Here is a 19,795-nt window from a genome sequence, read left to right on the forward strand (position 1 = left end):
GGATAATCCGCCCCCCTCGGTCCCTCCCGGTAAACGGACCCGGTGCTCTGTGGGAAATTGCACCGGATCACGAACGGCCGGTGATCCGCCGTCACTGGTTCGATCCCCGGCTCGGTTGTTGATTTGATCCCGCCGCTGAGAGCAGATCTCCGGGTGTTGTCGGCGAGGACTGCCGGTGTGAACGGACCCAGAAACTCCCCCCTCCCCCGGTGGCAAGCAGGTGCTCACCGGGACAAGCTGAAGAAAATCCCGGATCACCACCGGGAAGCCCCCCCCGGCCCCTCATCCAGGTAGAAAACAGCCCGGGACTCACCGACTCCCGTCGGGGGGCGAGAGAGGAGAAGTTACCGGCGCACCGGAGGAGTTGATGTGGATCAGGTACCGGCCGGACCCCCCCCCCATCAGACCGGGACCGATCTGATCCACTCAAAGGATTGATTGTTGGGATCAAACCGGATGGAAACTCGCCTCTTTCTGCCGGTTTCTGCTCCGTTTTCCACCGGAGGAGGGGGGAGAGGGGGGGCACCCCTCCTTCATTTTAAATCCATCTTTTCATCCATCAGCCTCCAGAGCTGGGAAACCATTTAGACCCGGACTGGACCCCCCAGGGGCTGAATTATCGGCCTCATGGTGAAATAAACCCCCATGCTGCCGAAATTACCCCCCCAGAGAGAGAGAGAGAGAGAGACAGAGCCCTTCACTGAGATTCACCTTCTGTTCTTAAAGATGATCTCAGCAGAACCGTCTAAATCTGAAGAACCCTCATCTGGACCTTTGGGAAGTTCTTAGTTCTGCTGAAGTGATGAAATAGACCCCAAACTAGACCCCAAAGTAGACCCCAAACCTGACCCCAAACCTGACCCCAAACTAGACCCCAAACTAGACCCCAAACCGGACCCCAAACCGGACCCCAAACCTGACCCCAAACCTGACCCCAAACAGGACCCCAAACCTGACCCCAAACCTGACCCCAAACCTGACCCCAAACCAGACCCCAAACCGGACCCCAAACCGGACCCCAAACCTGACCCCAAACCTGACCCCGGTCCAAACCTTTAAATTCTCCACCCGAAGAGCTGAGAAGTAATCACAAACTCACGTTGAGTCCCGAAGTGCGTCCACGGCTCCGGATTCGGGCCTTAATGGTTTGGAAGGTAATTTCATCTCCTACTGTATCATCATAATAATCCCATAATAGTCTGGAAGGGCTTTATTTGCGCTTTACTGCCGGTCTGGAGGAGCTTTTAACTCGCAGGAAATTAACTTCGTAACCAACCTGCTGCTTTAAATCCCCCGTGTTGTTCCGTTCATTGGCCGGCCGTTCCTGAAGAAGAAAATGAGGATTTTAATGTCAAAGCTGTGAGGAAACCCGACGACTGCGGCGGTTCGGAGTTGAGCTTCGGTGAAGGTCTGTGGATGGTCCGCTCCTCTTCCTCCTCCTCGACACTTGAAATCGAGCCATGCTGCATTGATTTTTCTTTTTTCCTCCTCCTCCTCACCACAAAGGCACGGCGCACACGACCGTCTCATCCTCTCTGGTTTGTCAGTTTTGTTGCCTGAAACGGAAGACGTGCTGCGGTGTTGATTCTCCACCTTGGGTCGGAGCTGAAGGATGCTCGGAGCCAGAGGTCAGAGGTCAGCCTTTGCTCTGAAAAGAAGAGAACGGGGATCTTGAGCTCAATTGAAATTAGAATTTTTCCAAGGAAACTGTAAATAAAGGAGTCAGAGTCTGACCTGAGCATGAACGAACGTTCCTCTGAATCCGGCCTCCTGACTTTTCTTTGTTGCTAAGGGGACACCGAAAGCTAAATGGGACTGAACGACAGCCCGGGCGCCATGCGCAATGGCCGCGGCCTCTCGGACCAATGGGCTGAGTCTGTCGTCGTCCGGCCTCGGACCACCGAGCGCCACATCACGGTGCACAAGCGGCTGGTGTTGGGCTTCGCCCTGTCCATCCTCACCCTCATCATCGTCACGGCGGTGGCTGTGGTGCTCAGCCTCCGTTTCGAGGAGTGCGGAGGGCAAGATCGTGACGGCGCGACGGGGGAAACGGGTCCCCGAGGTTCAGGAGGGTCGGCCAGGTTGAATGGGAGCAGAGGGGAGAGGACGGGGGACAGGGGGGACGAGGAGGCGCTCCATCCGTGGAGGAACTCGCGGCTGCCGGGCACAGTCAGGCCGCGGCACTACGACCTGCGGCTCGCCGTCTACATGGACAACTTCACCTTCTCTGGGGAGGTCAGCATCGAGCTGGAGTGCGTCAACGCCACCAGATTCATCGTCCTGCAGACGGACCGCCTGGAGGTACGGTGGCCTTCAGTCACTTTCCAGGAAGTTAGTAGTTACAAATTCATTTGTTGAAAATCTTTGAAAGTTTGCCAGTTTTTGAGTTTCCTGGCTCATCATCAAGACAGAAATTCTTCTGTCACAGGTCAGAAAAGTTTAGCGTTTACATCATTGATTTATTTTGTCTTGGAGGGGGACACAATGTTCTGGAGCTATTTGGTTAGCATGCTAATAATAATTGGCATCAGGGAAACTTGGAAACATCTCCCGTAAATTTTGGAAATAATCAGACATATTTGGTCCAATATTGTTTACATTTTTAGAACTGACAGTGTTTTTCTGGATACAGGGCTATCCAGAAGTGACACAAATAATCTGTCAGGCTAACTTTGTGTTCTCTGGCTCTTTCTCCGTCCCGTCGGCTGATAAAGTTAAATTCAGGACAAATGGTGGAAAAATGAAAACTCTTCTCTGGGTTTAATTGGGTTTGAAATATTGTCCCCTTGAAAGTGAATTCATCATCTCTCCAGATCAGGACTCTGTGGATTAAAGTTCCTGTGTGAATTTAGCTGTGATCGTGTAGTTTAGTTTTTTTTTTTTTTTGGCAGCAGCAGGAACATCTCTGCCCGCAGACGTGTACATTTTCATTTAATCACGAACTTGCCTGACAGTTCTTTGTCAAACAAACCTCCTCAGCTTCCGTCTGTCTGTGCTGGAAAACGAGCCGCTCTCGAACAAAGAGTGTTTATTTCCAGATTTGGCCTGAGAGATTTCCTTAACGAGGCTAATTACCGGTCAAAGTTGCTGCTTCAGCCCAATTTTTCAGTCGAGAGAAAAGCCTCAGAGAAACGCCTGAGCAACGTGATTTTTCAGGCCCGTCATCTTGGCTAATGTGAGACAGGGATAAATCTCTCTAATTTGGGCAGAGGCCAATTTAAAAACCCCGCAGCCCCCTTTGTGTTAGTTTGTGAGCACACTTTGAATTAAAAGGTGTTGTTGGGGTGGGGGGGCAGGTCTGCTAACGTATCCTCAGACTTAACGCGCTACGAAAAGAAAAACTGCGAGCATGTGAAAAGGCAAAAAAAAAAAGTAAAGTAATTAAATAAAAATAAAAAATAAATCTGATGGTAGAAATAGGTTTCATTCCCAGAGTCCAAGAAATGTCACAGATAAAGAATTCTTCAGTAGAAATAAAGTAGAAAAGAGATTTTACACGGAGAACAAATGAAGGGAGCTGTCTACAAACAGTGTTAATAAAGTTGTTGTTTTCAAACTGCTGCAGAAATGATGACAGTGATCTGTTCAAGCTGATGAATCAAAGCCAAATGAGGGAACAAACGAGCCAATTAAAAGACATTTTAGTTGAACGGAACATTTGAAGGCATCGTAAAGTGTGGCTGGCGTTGCGCTCGCTGACTCGCCAGAAAACGTGGAAAAACATCCTTTTAATCTGCAGCGTTTCCTCTCTGTGTCAGCAGCTCTCTGTTCCTATCGATCAGCCCATTCATCAAACAGCAAACAGACACACACACACTACAGTTTCCAAAAACTTTCCCACTGTTCCCATCATGCATTGCCTTCCTTATTTCCTCCAGTTGGTAGCCAGCTGGTGAGGCGTTTGTTCAGTCTTTAATTTTGAAAGGGGTAATTTCCATAAGAAGGTATTTGTGGTTTTAAGAACCAAACGTTTTCAAGACAACATGATGGTCCCATGTAAAGGAGGGCATGGATTAGGGGGCGTGGCTACAGACTGCACCAGCCAATCAGGATAGAGTACAAAAGGTACCGTATCTTTAAAGGGTCGACCTCATCGGTCTGATGCCTGCACTTCCGTCCTACAGGTGGACCGGGTGTCTGTTACAGCAGAGGCTGGTGCAGGTGGTCGCTCTGCCAACCGGCCTGGGGGCGGAGCCATACGTGTCCACCGCCACTTCCCCTTCCCAGCCAATCAGATGTACGTGGTGGTTCTGCACCGTGAGCTGAAGCCAATGAGGGTTTACAGGCTGAACATGAGCTTCGACGCCGCCATCGAGGACGAGCTGCTGGGCTTCTTCAGGAGCTCCTACACCCTGCAGAGAGAGAGACGGTACACACACACACACACACACACACACACACACACACACACATTGTTCCTGCAGCAGCAGGTGGTTCAGACAGAAAAGGTCAGCGCTTCACATCCACAACATTGATTAACGCACACACTCCATTCACTGTTTGTGTTTGTCAGTGTGTATACCAGCTCAATCCACACACACACACACACACACACACACACACACACACACAACTTTCCCAGAAGCCTCTAGTACAGAATTGTTTCCACATCAAATTTCTTCCCCACGGTGCTAATGGGAATCAGCCTGATAAATGTGTTATTGTGTGTGTGTTGTCATTGTCTTGTTCACTTTATCAAACACAAACTCGTAGTTAATGACATCAGGGACTGCTCATTTGAGATTGGATAGTGGAGACCATGACTGTAAAAGTACTGAAGCCTGCACCTTTAACATCTACCATCAGACCTTCAGACCTTTAGACCACGTGGACCACGTGGACCATCAGACCTTCAGACCTTTAGACCACGTGGACCACGTGGACCATCAGACCTTCAGACCTTTAGACCACGTGGACCACGTGGACCATCAGACCTTCAGACCTTTAGACCACGTGGACCTTCAGACCTTTAGACCTTTAGACCTTCAGACCTTTAGACCACGTGGACCTTCAGACCTTTAGACCTTTAGACCTTTAGACCACGTGGACCTTCAGACCTTTAGACCTTTAGACCTTCAGACCTTTAGACCTTTAGACCACGTGGACCATCAGACCTTTAGACCTTTAGACCACGTGGACCACGTGGACCTTCAGACCTTCAGACCTTTAGACCACGTGGACCTTCAGACCTTTAGACCTTTAGACCTTCAGACCTTTAGACCTTTAGACCTTTAGACCTTCAGACCTTTAGACCTTTAGACCACGTGGACCATCAGACCTTTAGACCTTTAGACCTTTAGACCACGTGGACCTTCAGACCTTTAGACCTTTAGACCTTCAGACCTTTAGACCTTTAGACCACGTGGACCTTCAGACCTTTAGACCTTTAGACCTTCAGACCTTTAGACCTTTAGACCTTTAGACCTTTAGACCACGTGGACCTTCAGACCTTTAGACCTTTAGACCTTTAGACCTTTAGACCACGTGGACCTTCAGACCTTTAGACCTTTAGACCTTCAGACCTTTAGACCACGTGGACCTTCAGACCTTTAGACCTTCAGACCTTCAGACCTTTAGACCACGTGGACCACGTGGACCTTCAGACCTTCAGACCTTTAGACCACGTGGACCTTCAGACCTTTAGACCTTTAGACCTTCAGACCTTTAGACCTTTAGACCTTTAGACCTTCAGACCTTTAGACCTTTAGACCACATGGACCATCAGACCTTTAGACCTTTAGACCACGTGGACCATCAGACCTTTTGACCTTTAGACCTTTTGACCTTCAGACCTTTAGACCATCAGACCTTTTGACCTTCAGACCTTTTGACCTTCAGACCTTTAGACCATCAGACCTTTAGACCTTTAGACCTTTAGACCACGTGGACCTTCAGACCTTTAGACCTTTAGACCTTCAGACCTTTAGACCACGTGGACCTTCAGACCTTTAGACCACGTGGACCTTCAGACCTTTTGACCTTCAGACCTTTAGACCATCAGACCTTTAGACCACGTGGACCATCAGACCTTTAGACCTTTAGACCACGTGGACCATCAGACCTTTTGACCTTTAGACCTTTTGACCTTCAGACCTTTAGACCATCAGACCTTTAGACCTTTAGACCTTTAGACCACGTGGACCTTCAGACCTTTAGACCTTTAGACCTTCAGACCTTTAGACCACGTGGACCTTCAGACCTTTAGACCACGTGGACCTTCAGACCTTTTGACCTTCAGACCTTTAGACCATCAGACCTTTAGACCACGTGGACCATCAGACCTTTTGACCTTTAGACCTTTTGACCTTCAGACCTTTAGACCATCAGACCTTTAGACCTTTAGACCACGTGGACCATCAGACCTTTTGACCTTTAGACCTTTTGACCTTCAGACCTTTAGACCATCAGACCTTTAGACCATCAGACCTTTAGACCTTTAGACCTTTAGACCTTCAGACCTTTAGACCACGTGGACCATCAGACCTTTTGACCTTTAGACCTTTAGACCTTCAGACCTTTTGACCTTTAGACCTTTAGACCTTTAGACCTTCAGACCTTTAGACCATCAGACCTTTAGACCACGTGGACCATCAGACCTTTTGACCTTTAGACCTTTAGACCTTCAGACCTTTAGACCATCAGACCTTTTGACCTTCAGACCATGTGGACCTTTAATGTTTGATTTGAATCACGCTGGATTTTGAAGTTCTCCTTCTCATATAATAGAATCTCACGATGAAGGGATTCTCCTTTTAGACGCCATGGGAACTTTAACGGGGGGTAAAACTAGTCCAGCTGAGTGTGGCAGTTACTGCCCCGCCTGGTGCAGTTTCCTATACATCAGCTGAGTATTGATGTGTGTGCTTTTAGCCTGACGTGATGTCATGTATCGTGTCATGGGAATGTGTGCGGAAACTGGAGTTAATGGGATATAACAGCAGCGTCAACAATAAACTCATCTTAAATCTTCTGCAAGGAGATCAATACTGATCTTAAACAGTGCCACCGTGTGTGTGTGTGTGTGTGTGTGTGTGTGTTAGCATAGCATTAACTGCATCAGTGCATCAGGCCAATCCTTAAGCCAACAGTGAGCTCCATGAACACACAGTCAGCTGTGTGTTCTGGACACGAGACGTTCCCAGAACACCTACACTGTTTTTGAAGCATCCTCCAGAATAAAAATTATTTTCCCTCCTGAATAAAATCTTCTACTTCTTCTTTTTTTTTTGTAAATAATCAGCTCTGCTTTTAACATGTGTCTTTGCTTCGCCGGTTAGTCATCAAATTAACATATTCATGAAACCAGACTGGCACCTTTAAAGGCTGTTAGTCGTATCTACATGTTTTTCTCACTACGTGCCTGAATTTCACAAACAACCCGACATTCAGCGGAGGAAACGGACACATTCATATTTATTTATGTGTGCACATGCTCACAGGAAAAAAGCCAGCTCCATCTACTTGTATCTTCCGCCCTTCTTTTTTTTGACATGACCTTAAAGAAATAAAGTTCACGCTTAAACTCAGCAGCAGTCAGGTTTGTTTCAGCGGCAGCATTAAACTTTAACTAACAGGTTGTGGTATTGTGATCGACCCGCTCTGGTTCATCAGCTGTTGTATTGATCCAGTATTGATCCGTTGGCACAGAATGTGGCAGCACTGATGGCAAGTTGGAGCTCAGCATGTGTTAAAAAGTCCCACACAGACGAAAGGCAGCTGCTCATGTCTTCTCTGAGCCTTTCACTGAGTTAATGTTAAATCTAGACCTGCGTTAAATCAAAGGTCTCACTCCTCAGAGAGATTCAGAAACTGAGCACTAAATCAGCTGTCGGGACCTCTGGGACATTGTGATGTCACAAGATTCAGATCAACCAATCAGAAGAGGGCCTCGGATCCTGTTTTCTGATTGGCTGACCGGCCTATTGTCACCAGTAGAGGAGATCTAAAACTTGGTTCTTAAACTTTCAGATGTATCTTGTTGTAGATCTGAAATAATAACGGAACATCATGTGATCATTTTCGTCATTGTCTATTTCAAAGAAACAAAACTGAATTCACGACGCATAGAGTTTGATTCCACTGAAATACTCGGAGATCATGAAAGTGTTGACAACATCAGAGATGAAACAACAAATGATTTTTTTTTATTCACACCAAATAATCATAATCATAAATATGAGTCTTTCAGTTTAGCGGACTGATTTTGACAGAGAGAGAAACTGTCAAGACGGGAAGAAATAAAAGCCCCGAGTGAGTTTCCGTGGACTTTGGCTGAAATAAAAAGTCCTCACCTCGGCTGGCTGACTCCAGATCTTTCTTCACCCGAGGCTCAAAACACGAATCCCCATCGAAAATGAGTCCAAAGCTTTTGGTCGAGGACTGAATGTAAACGGTTGTTGTTGTCACAGCAGAGGTGAAGCTGATGGGGGATTTAATTACTGCTGAGCACCGAACAAACCAAATGAAGGCCGCAGTATAATCTGAATGTGCTCGTTGCCAGTCAGCAGGAAATGCCTTAATCACGGGAGGCAGCGAACAAGCAGGAGGACTTGCAGAGCAGGCAGGAGCGCATTTGACAGTTGCAGCACAGACTTTCTTCCATAAGCCGACGTTTTGGCACCGACGCTGCTCCTTCAGAGCTCAGAGACAAAAACAAATCAAACTGTAGAAAAAGCTTTTTACCGGTGCAATGAATAAAATTCTGCAGAATTCGGTAGACACCCTGAAGCAGCATCTTTTATAATCAACGGTGTCGGAAAAAACCACAAGGACAAGGATCAACTTCAACAAGCAAATGTGTCTGCAAGTGGAGGAAAATAATAGGAATTAACAAACAGGAAGTAAATAATGAAAACCAAACTGACTGTCACCTACTGAACTGCCTTTATATAAATCACAGATTTATACAAAATGATTGTTGTTTGATAACACAATAATATTATCTCTAAATGTAGAAAATCTGCCAAAAATGATCACAATATGCAATTTTTTCTGCTCTAAAAATAAGTCTCGCATGTTAAAATGCATTTATTGAATTGTACATATTTGAAAATGTCCTCCTTCTCCCTGATTTATTAGCCCGTTCAATTTTTCCTGATGATAGGCTCTTCTTCAGTCAGATCCAGCCAAATGTGGTTTCTTCTAGTTTCAGAAAACACAATGGCGGCCCGAAACGTTGCAAACAGCTGCTCACAGACTGAGAGCTGACATCACGATGAGGTGGAAGGTGAGAAGTGATGAACCAGCTTCAGCCCGGTAGTTGTCCTGAACTCTACAGAGAGAAGCGGGTCAGTTGAGGTGAAGCTGAGTGCTGGATTTGTGTGGACCGCCTCCTCCTGCTGTGTCAAAGGCTCAGAGAGCCAATGAATCTATTAAGTTGCTTCGGTGGACTGCCATGTTGGATCGTTTTCCCTCTGACACTCCGACGGCAGAGTGGGTGAGCGCAGTATTGATCCGGAACATCTCATCTCAGCAGTAGATTACTCAGAATGAGAGCGGCTGCCAATCAGCTCGTGAGCGGCCTCCATTAAAACGTGGCGCTCACCTGAACTTCGTTAACCATCTGTCGCCATCGTTATCGCCGCTGTCTCTGTTCTCATCAAGCTCGGCCTCGTTTGCCGCCTTACTGCCCCTCATTAACTGTGATTCCTCCTCGTTAAAGAGCTGAAAACAGCCCCGTCAAATGAAAAAGGTCCTCGCAGGATCTGAGGGGGATTTTAGGGTTTCTTTTTTCTGGGAGGGGGGACGATGGGGGCTCTTTTAGAAGTCGCTGTTTCAGGACTGTGATGCTTCAAAAGAAAGTGTCTGTGTGAACTGAGATGAGCCTGATTCACGGTGCAGAGAGTCCGGCTTCAGGAGTGAGCACAAACTCACTCTTATGTTTTAATCAGGTTTAAAGTTACATGAGCTGTGAGTGAGTCTGTCAATCACACAGTGGCCACACCCCCTAAAAACGTTATGGTGTATTTTCCCATAGACGTCAATACAATTTGACTTTTTTTTGGCACCCAGTGGAGTCGTCCTCAGTGCTCTCCTTCCCTCCTGTCCTCTGATCTCCTACATCCTTGCCTCCTCTGTCCTTGATGCCTGAATATAGGAGCAGAATTGAAATGTGAGCTCCTCCATCAGCTGCATATTTTACACTGGAGTTGATGAATCAGCCTGTTCAGCAGCTTCCTGTGTAAAACTATAGCTGCAGCAACACACACTGCACACACACCGCTGTCTTTTCAGTGTGAAAGCAGGGAATTGCAATTGGAGACATTGACATTGCCTTGTCCACCATGATGTGTGCGTGTGTTTGTGTGGCATGCACACAAATGTGTGTGTGTGTGTTTGTGTGGCAGATACACACACACTTGCATAAAAGCACTTGACTCGACAATTTCCTCTTCAGTTACATCTCTGAATCTGAATGAGATGTGCGTGAATTTCTCTCTGCAAGTGTGTGTGTGTGTGTGTGTGTGTGATATTTACATTCCTGGTTGTCCAGGACAACGTCGTAGGCTTCGTTGTCAATCAGCATCAGTGTGACAACAAACGTTACCGTGGCAGCAGCGGCTGTTGACAACCTGCAGAAAAGTGTGTGTATTTGTGTGTATGTGTGTGAATTCTTCTGTATTTGTTTGTGTGTGTGTGTGTGTGTGTGTGTGCGTGTGCGTATGAGTGTGTCTAATAGATTCTCTCTCTTTATCTCGTCCCTCTTAGACTTTCTCTATTATTCTCTCTCTCTCTCTGTCTGTGTCTGCCTCGGTCGCTCTTTTTATTATTCACCCCCCCACCTGGCTTCAGCTTCCTCTTGCTGATGTTTTTTCACTTCCTCCTCCACTTGTCTTCCTGCTCTTCATCATTCTCTGCCTCATGTTCCATCTCTTTCTCCTCATCCTCTAACTTCCTCCTTCCTCTTCCTTTCCTCCCACTCCTCCTTCCTCCTCTTTGTCTTCCTCTTCTTTCTGTATCTCATCGAGCTCTTCCCCCCTTTGTGCTTCATCTTCATCCTGCGGCTGCTTTTCTCTTCTTCCTCTCACCCTTTGCTTCCTTTTCTTCATCCTTCCTGTTTATCATTCTGTCCATTTATTTTCCTCTTCCTCCTTTTACCTCCTCCATCCTGGTCTCCTTCATCATCCTTTATCTCATTCATCTCCTCTTCACTCCTCCTTGTTTTTCATTTCTCTTCTTCCTCCTCAGTGTCCCTCCTCTTTTTCCTCTTTCACTTCCTTTATCCCCGTCTTCTGCCCCCCCCCCAATCCCTCGCTCAGTAAAATGCTGCAGCGTGATAACGAAGTTTCCAGAGGGATTATTTCCTGGAGTTTGTGTCAGGTGACTGACAGCGGGATGTAACAAAGCTCTGATATGGAAACATTGAGCTCAGCTTAGAAACGTCAGGAAGAAACAGAAAGTTTCTTGGTGTTTATCGTAGAATTTTGAACAAGAAGAACTTGAAAAAGTCCCCCCGCCCTCCTCAGAAAAAATCTTTCTGTAAAAACTTTTGCTCGCCGACGTCAGAGGATTATCCTTCAACCCCCTGAACTCTGATTCCACCTTAAATGTCTCTTTTGAGCAGTTTGGGGAGGTTCAAAGACTTCAACAAAATCCAGCTTTGCATGACAGCATCACAGACTCGGTGTGGATTTACTCCAAACCGCGACTCAGGTGCGTTGGATCTGCAGCTCGGAGGCCGGAGCCGGAGGAATGTGGAAGTGAATTATGAGGTCACTTCATGTTTAATTTAACGCGACAGCAATTCGGCCTAACTAACCTCATTTAATAGCATCAGCGGGACTTTGGGCCAATTGTGGAGCCAAATGAGTTGAAGTGTTGATGTGATGTAAGGCGGAGATTCATCAGCTGGTGGAGATGATTTTCCTGTCTGGCTGCCGTTCCTTCAGTTTAACCCCATTAAACCTTCATCGTCTTCAGAGCCTTATTGCTCTGTGATGGTTTGAGTTTGAATCAGCTGAATCAGCTGATCTGCCGCGTGTTTTCCATCTTTGTTAGTCACGTCTCCTGTTGGCTCTGCTGAATGATGTCACAGCCAGTCAGTGCGTCCCATTCAGAGGGCGAGCTGTCAGCTGTTTGTGTAGACAAAGTAAATGAGATCCTGTAAAGCTGCTCTATAAACAGCGTAGGTTTCTGTGAATGGAAACAGAGATTGGGCCTGCGGTTTCTGAAATCTGATCCGATAGGTATCCCAGAACAGTCACATCTAATCTGCTGGATGTTTAGATCAAAGTGCACAGAGGAAAACACGGTGAGAACACGAACACGCACATCAGCAGCTCTCACTCGCTCCTCATTTTTCCATCTGCTTTGATCCATTTAGCTTTTAGATGGACTGACAGGAAGCGACACACCCAAAACCTGGAAGGGAACGGCAAAGTTAGAGAGAGGAGGAGGAAGGCAGGGGCAGAAAGTGTGGAAAAGGAGGAGGCCAGATCAGGACTCATTGATCTAATTGGCTGAGCCCACGTTCCTTTGAACTGAATGAGCCCATGAGGCCGTCTAATTTACTGTGAAACAGCTCCGTCTTCTTCCAAATGAAAAGTTGACTCAGGAGGTCTGAAACAGAGACCGGATCCGGATCTCTCAGGGCCGCCTGTTTATGATGAGTAACATTCACAAACTTCAGAAGACTTGGACGACATTTTACAATCTGAAATCCAGACGTTACACTCATTCACACAAAAACACTGTTCCTCTCCTACACAGCTACCTGGCGGTGACCCAGTTCAGCCCGATTCACGCCCGGAAGGCCTTCCCCTGCTTTGACGAGCCCGTCTACAAGGCCACCTTCTCGCTCACACTGCGCCACGACCCCCAGTACACCTCGCTCGCCAACATGCCCGTCGAGAGCAGCTCGCTATCAGACGAGGACGGCTGGGTGACCAATCGCTTCGCCCGAACGCCGCGCATGTCCACCTACTACCTGGCCTGGGCCGTCTGCAACTTCACCTACAAGGAGACGCAGACCAACAGCGGCGTGACGGTCAGTACAACCACACACAACCAACACAACACAAAAACACAAACCGGAGAGCCAGCGAGATTAAAACGGAAATTAAAATGGAGCAAACTGCATTATCAGAGTCATTTTATTTTTATAAACGTCCCCAATTTCATTTTCATTTGTGTTGCGCTTAATTATTTTTGTGCGTGTGTGTCGAGCACTGAACATCAGCGACATTTTCCTTCTCTTCTCTGTCACTTCTGCTCTGACTTCCCTCTTCTGATCCGTCTGGCAGCTCCACGGTGAAATCTGGCAGCGTGTTTCTCACATAATAACCCATTTAAAGCCTGGATCACCTCAAAACTGTATTTAATATCTTTAATTCTCATCTCTGGGGTTAGAATATTAAATATGAGCAGCAGCAGTCGAGCTCTTCAGATAATACTCGGCATAATGAAGTTTTGATTTGGGAATAACAGCTTCATTTCCCCAGATAACCAGAGAAAAGAGGTCAGGAAAGTGAACACGTCTGCGGACGGCTTTGTTTTTCCTTCTGAGTTCTCCTTACGGGGTTCGTAGCTGATAAGCTCTAAAGAGTGACATTTCTGGCATCATTTAAATCAAAGGTCACTGAATTTGGACGAAGACGAGATGCTAATCTGTTTTCTCGACAATCCGTGAAACTGAAAATCTTCCTCCCGTTTGATGTTTCTGTCTGAACTTTCAACTTGATGACAGTAAATACTTGGTGGTTGTTTCTGAATCTGGTTTAAACCGATAAACAGTCCTGAGGAACGACCTTCATCATCGTCATCAGTCTCAGTTTGGCTTCAGTCTCTGAGAATTTATCACCGATGTGGGAATTACCTGACACCTTACCTGAAGATGCCACCCAGCTGCATCATGGGAAGTGTAGGAATATATGGACTGGGAGCAAAGCAGTACTTTAATTTTGCTCTGAAGTGTGACGCTTAGATTCAGTTCCCCCTTAGCTGAAGGAGTTACCTAAGGATGATGTACAGAAGGTGTTATGGTGGTGAAAAAGAGTTAGGGTTGCCATGGAGACCGTTGATTTGGTTCCTTCGGTCGCCAGTATTTAATCTCCTGACATTTGGAGGGAAACTGCCAGCGTCTCTCAGGTTGGATGTTGTTACTCAGAACCAATTTAATTTTGTTGCTAAGGTGTTTTGTTTGGCTTTAAGGGATTATTAAGGAAAAAATGATAAAGTGAAATACTGAAGTGAACATTTTAAGGAAAGCCGGTGTTCGTACGACAGATTTAACCCAGACTTTATTTTTCGGTGTTCGGGTTTTTGATCTGTCTGTCACTTTGTGGTCCAAGTGTGACGTTAAATCGCAGGGCTGCGTCTTTATGGAGCTTCATGAGATCCGATAACGAGGCGATGAATTCATGTTGGTCCAAAGAAAAACTGTTTATCATGATTTCAGCTCAGGAGTTCAGCTCTTCTGCGCTGGATGTCTGCAGATTCATTTCATTAAACGGTTCTGTCCTGCAGATCAGCCTGATTTCACATCTGAATCACTCATGTTGGAATCTACAGTTTACTATCTTTATCATGGTGTAATGAAGCCAGACAGCAGCTGTTGTTATCTCAGGATAACATGGCAATTAAGATGTGAACTCCAGATCCCAGTCTGGTATTTGGAGATATGAGATAACTGACTTTCCTTCAGTCTGCTTTCATTCCTACGATCCTGAGCCAGACCAGATTTGAGACCAAATAAGGCGATTTAGGTCGAATCCTTTTAAAAATCTCATCCTGTTGCTTCCTGTCAGTTAAAACCGACCAAACTGCTCCTTATTTCCAATTTCCAGTCTGAGATAGTCAGACAGGAAGTAAAGTTCCCATCATGTTTTGTAAAAATAAAGAATCACTGAGTTTGTTGTGGAAGAGCAGCTCCTGTTGGAAGGCCAGATTCTTCAGTTGACTGCCAGTGAATCAGTGAATGTGTATTGTGTGTCTGTGTGTTCAGACCTGAGTGAGTTGTGAGTCACAATCGCAATCTGAATCACAGCTGACAATAACATGAGGCTTCAGGTATCAGTTTGAGGGTCTGGACCCGTGCGGGCTCCTGGAACCAGACCAGTGGACCCGGGCTGACAGTGAATGAGGCGGCTCTGTTGTTGTGTTTGTCGCGTCTGTCGTGCCGCTTCTGTACATTTCAGATTTAAAAGTGAAAAGCGGCGCAGCTGGTCTCGCCTGATATCCCGTCATCCTTTCACAACAAAATCATTTAAAGCAGAAAATATGCAAACGCACGTGTCTGCGTTTTTACACAAGGACGAAAACATGCATGACCTTGTTTCTTCTCCTCCGATCATCTCTCCATCAGTGTAATTACAGCTCATCCATCTCGTCTGCCAGAGACTCAAGGGCAGCACTATAACACACAGATGTATTCTGCTTGTGTCTCCTTATTACTGAAGTTCATTTTAGTGAAATGCTGTTTTAATGACAAATCATATGTGGGTCATTTCTAACCATCACCAGCCTTGAACACTGTGTGTGTTTGTGTGTTTTTGTGTGTCCTCAGTTAGGAATCTTTATTTTTAATCCGTTCTATTTTTTCCCAACAATAACAGAGACCAGCAGGTCCATTATTATTATTTCACCTTCGTCTCAGAGGTAGATAAAAGAAAACGAAGAGGAGGGGAGATGAGCCTGATCTGGCTTCAGGTGGTTCAGACTCTGCGGGCCTCTGGAGCCACATGAGGGGTCGGAGTTTATCTTCTCAGTTTGACTTAACGCTCATTAACCAAAACTAAACACTTTATCAAACAAAGATGGCTCTCACAGTTATTAGCAGCATTAGCAGAAAATAAGCTCTGCTGATAAATAGCAGGACTCTAAAGATGTTAAAGGGCCATATAGTTACATCAGTGCTGCACTTTTAAATGGATCCATTAACATTCAAATATTCAGAGCTCATCTGGTCTTCATTTAAATGCACAACAGATAAAACAGGGAAAAGACTTTTTAATTTTTTTTCCTTCGTAGTACAGGTCAGTTCCTGGTAAATTAAATCTGCAGACTAACCAAATTACAAGTTGCAAGATAATGACAGCAAACAAACCAACAAAAACCCATTATACACCATCATCATCAGTCCGACTGTGGAGCTGATGTTTTGGATTCAGGACGATCAGAGAGAGAGAGAGCAGGCGTCTTTTCAGTCTCACTGCAGGAATCCGTGAAGAAGACACGAACATTCTGATAACGCAGCCGTCACGGCGATGAAACACCTCAGTTCTCGCTTTGATAACTGTTGAATGAGCAGATTTTTCTTGCGTAAACACACGGATGAGTTTCGGTTTGTGCTGCTCCAGACCTGATAATTCACGAGGACTCCGTCACTTTGGCTGCCAGATTTGGGCTGAGCAGCGTGAAAAGGACAGAGTTGAGATGAAGTGTGCGATTGGCCTGGTTGAATAACTGTTCTTAAAAACAGGAAGTGATTCTATTTGCAGACAAAAAGGCGAGCGAGGCATGGAAGACATCCAGGAAGCAGCACATGCAAATGTTCATATTTACAAATGGCTGCTGGAAATGCTCTCTGACTCTGTTACACCATCACACTCACATTACAATCCTTGTTCCTGCCTGAAGGCAGCAGAGACGCTGCTGTCTTTTTGCAGAGCAGCTTCTTGTGACAGAAACATTAATCCTCCCATCCCTCCATCCTCCTCCTCCAAACCTCTGAAAGAAAGAGCTTTATATGACAGAAAGAAAGGAAAAAAAACATCCCTCCATCCTTTTCACAACAGCTGAAACAGCTTCATCTGACAGACATTCATCCTTCCTTCCTCCTACAAACAGCGTGAAGAAAAGCAATGCATCTGTCGGCTCTTTTGTGGAAGTGATGTAATTTACTCTGCAGACTCATCTGCTGTGTTTTACACTTAGAGATAACTTCAACCTGAGAATTAGAAGGTTGACAACGACTGAAGATAAAACTGTCATTTCCCCAAGTTCTCCGACGTCGGTCGGAGTCCACGTCATTCAGGGCCGAGGCTCCCTCGGTGCAACCGGGAAGTTTGTGCTTCATTTCTTGAGCAACAGAGCAACCTGTCCAAAGATCAACACCTGTCAGTGATGAGTCCTTTTTCGAAAAGAGAGCGGCCTTCCCTCCGAAGAGACTCTTTATGTTGCTGCTGAAGTGCTAATGAGGGTTAAAAAGGTCAACCAAAGTCACTGTTTGCATTTCCTGTGTGGCTTGTCTGGTACTTTCACCCTCCGTGTTACTCTGACAGTTCCATCTGTCTGTCCATCTGTCTTTGGACATTTTCCAGCTCCTGTGGGATCCCAAGATGTTTCCAGTTCAGATGGGATGTTTAGTCTCCCTGCAGTGAGTCCCTGGTCTGATCCAGGTCTCCTATCAGTGGAGGCCAGGAGGCATCAGAGATGGATGATGGTCTGTTGCTGTGTTTAGTTGGTGCCTGCAGCTTCTGATGGAGGATCTCTGGGTGGTGAAAGAAGCTCATCTCAAATAAACTGACTGTCCCTTTAATGCAGAAACTCCAGGAACGTTGATGTGTTAATGTGTTTTTTATCAGTTAACTGAACGCTCACTGTTGACACATTAAATGAGCGGATGTTTGTGTGAGATGAGCTGAGTCTCACTCTGTTTCTCGGTTTAACTGCAGCAACAGTCTTCGACATTAACGGTTATTAAATATGCAAACTATGAATAAATTCTTCGGCCAGAAAATCCAGAGTTGGAGTAACAGCTGGGTTAGTGCTTAAAAACTAATTAGGTAGGTGTTAACACTTTAAAGTTAATGAAGAAAAATTGGCCTGAACTTGGAATAAAATGATATGAACACGACACAAAGGTCTGAGGATGGAGCAGATGTGTGCGTCTTTCTGATCTGAGCTGCACAAAAGGATTAACAGTGAGTTGGGACGTTTCCAGGCTTCATTGTCAACTCAGATTCCTCCGTTTTGTTCTTTCAAAGAATCTTTCTCTCTCTCCACCTCCTTCAAAACCAGCTGCTTGTCCTCCTGTTGTATTGTCTTTCTAATGCGCTCGGATCTGTGTTTCTGTAATGAGCTGCGTCCCTTCAGGGAGGATTAAAGTCTGATAGAATACAAACAAACAAACAGCGTGATGACCCACTGTGCAGCCTGGTTCGATGAAACGCTCCCCCCCCCTCCTCTCGCGCACATTTGTCTCGTTATTCCTTCATCTTGCGTTGTGCTGTTCGTCCAGCAGCAAATCAGAGCGCTAAGTCTGAATGTGAGCAGGTTTTACACAAAATAAGACTCAGTTTAATATTTCACAGAAGATACTGATTTTAAATAGCAATAAAAACTAAAGAGACTGTCGTGCTGTATTGAAGACCATAAACTGAGCTGATAAATCAGGGAGCAGGAGGGAAATTTTCCCATAGACTTCAATGCAATCTTCTTTCTCCAACCAGTGGAGTGGCCCCCTGATGGTCAATAGACAGAATTAAGGTTCTGTAAAAGAGTCAAACTGCAGTAATGATCATAAATATTGATAGTAAAGTTGATGTTTTAACGATATTGCAGCTCTCTGCGACGTTCCGTCATGACTCTTATTATTTTTTTATTATATAACATTCATCACTTTAAAGGTGCTGCCAACTTATAACTGAATTATATCAGGGCCGTGGAAAATACTTGTTTCTGATTGGCTGCCAGAGATGATGAGGATGGGGGGGAGTTGGCGACCAACAGTGAATTGATCCTTCTACAACTTGTGTGTGTGTGTGTGTGTGTGTGTGTGTGTGTGTGTCCTGATGTCTTTTTCCATTGAGCTTCATTGTTTCCCAAAAGTGTTAAAGAGACATCAGCGAGTCTCGCTGCTGTAAGGTTGACCCCGTCACAAAGAAACACATGGAGATGAATCCGCTGCTGGAAATAGTCCCCTAAAATGTACCACTTCCTGCTGTCTTCGCTGTGACGTGACTCTAACCAACTGGAAAAACATTTAAGGCTTTAGGACATCAAAGAAAATGAAATTAAAAGACATTAAAGTTCTCGCTTTAGACAGTATGAAAAAATGGGTTGATGCTGCTTAATGTTGTGTGCCCGGAGAAAAGTTGGATTGTGTGGGTCACTAACAAAGTTCACCAAATGTCACATTAACATTTTATAACGATAATAAAGGTCAAATTAATGCCCTGCAATGATAATATACTGATGAGCATTTTAAAACGATAAAGGTCATCTATAAAGGATTTAGATCCACCATTCACTTTAACTAAAGTTTGACAACAGAGATAATCAAGACTCGGCCAGGCGCCTCAAAGCCTCATGGGAGCTGTAGTTCAGCGGGTTGGTTTTTGTTGTCTCGTAGTTTTGTTGCAGCTTTGAGACTGATGAGAAATATTTAGTCTTTTGTGTAACGTGTCGACATCTTCTGTGTTGGTGAGTGAAGTCGTTCAGTCACAACAAGCAGCTGTGGAGCAAAGATCTTTTTTTTCTCAGAGCTTTGAGCTGTCCTCGCTGCCAGGACAAGTTTCTGAGGAAATGCTTTTCTTTAACGGGGGACACTTTGTGGTTCAGCGGATAAACCAGGTCGTCCACTAATAGGAGCATCAGCGGTTTGATTCCAGGCTTCTGAAGACACCAGAGACACACAGCCCATTTAAAATCACCCATCAGCCTTAAGGTCTTTGGAGCGCAGGAGGAAGGCAGATCACCTGGTGACCTCCAGGTAACAAAGAAGCAGCAAATATTGGAGCAGATGAAAAGACATCAAGGGCTCAAATATGAGCCGGTTTCTTTCACTTTCTGAGCGAAGAGCGGGAAAGAAAACCGATTTCTGCCACAAACAGTTGATCTCTTCTTGACACTCTGC

General features: G+C 45.6%; 1 protein-coding gene across 1 annotated transcript in view; it reads left to right on the plus strand.

The window, feature by feature from the left end:
* Window positions 1–964: 964 nt before the first annotated feature.
* LOC115036682 (thyrotropin-releasing hormone-degrading ectoenzyme-like) overlaps window positions 965–19,795 on the plus strand; it is an 84,315-nt gene continuing 65,484 nt past the window's right edge. Inside the window, 3 exon segments of the mRNA XM_029494965.1 lie at window positions 965–2,301; window positions 4,125–4,369; window positions 12,709–12,985. Coding sequence (XP_029350825.1) covers window positions 1,810–2,301; window positions 4,125–4,369; window positions 12,709–12,985 — 1,014 coding nt within the window. The 5' untranslated portion in view covers window positions 965–1,809.

The sequence above is a fragment of the Echeneis naucrates genome, chromosome 23, assembly GCF_900963305.1.
Source record: "Echeneis naucrates chromosome 23, fEcheNa1.1, whole genome shotgun sequence".
NCBI lineage: Eukaryota > Metazoa > Chordata > Actinopteri > Carangiformes > Echeneidae > Echeneis > Echeneis naucrates.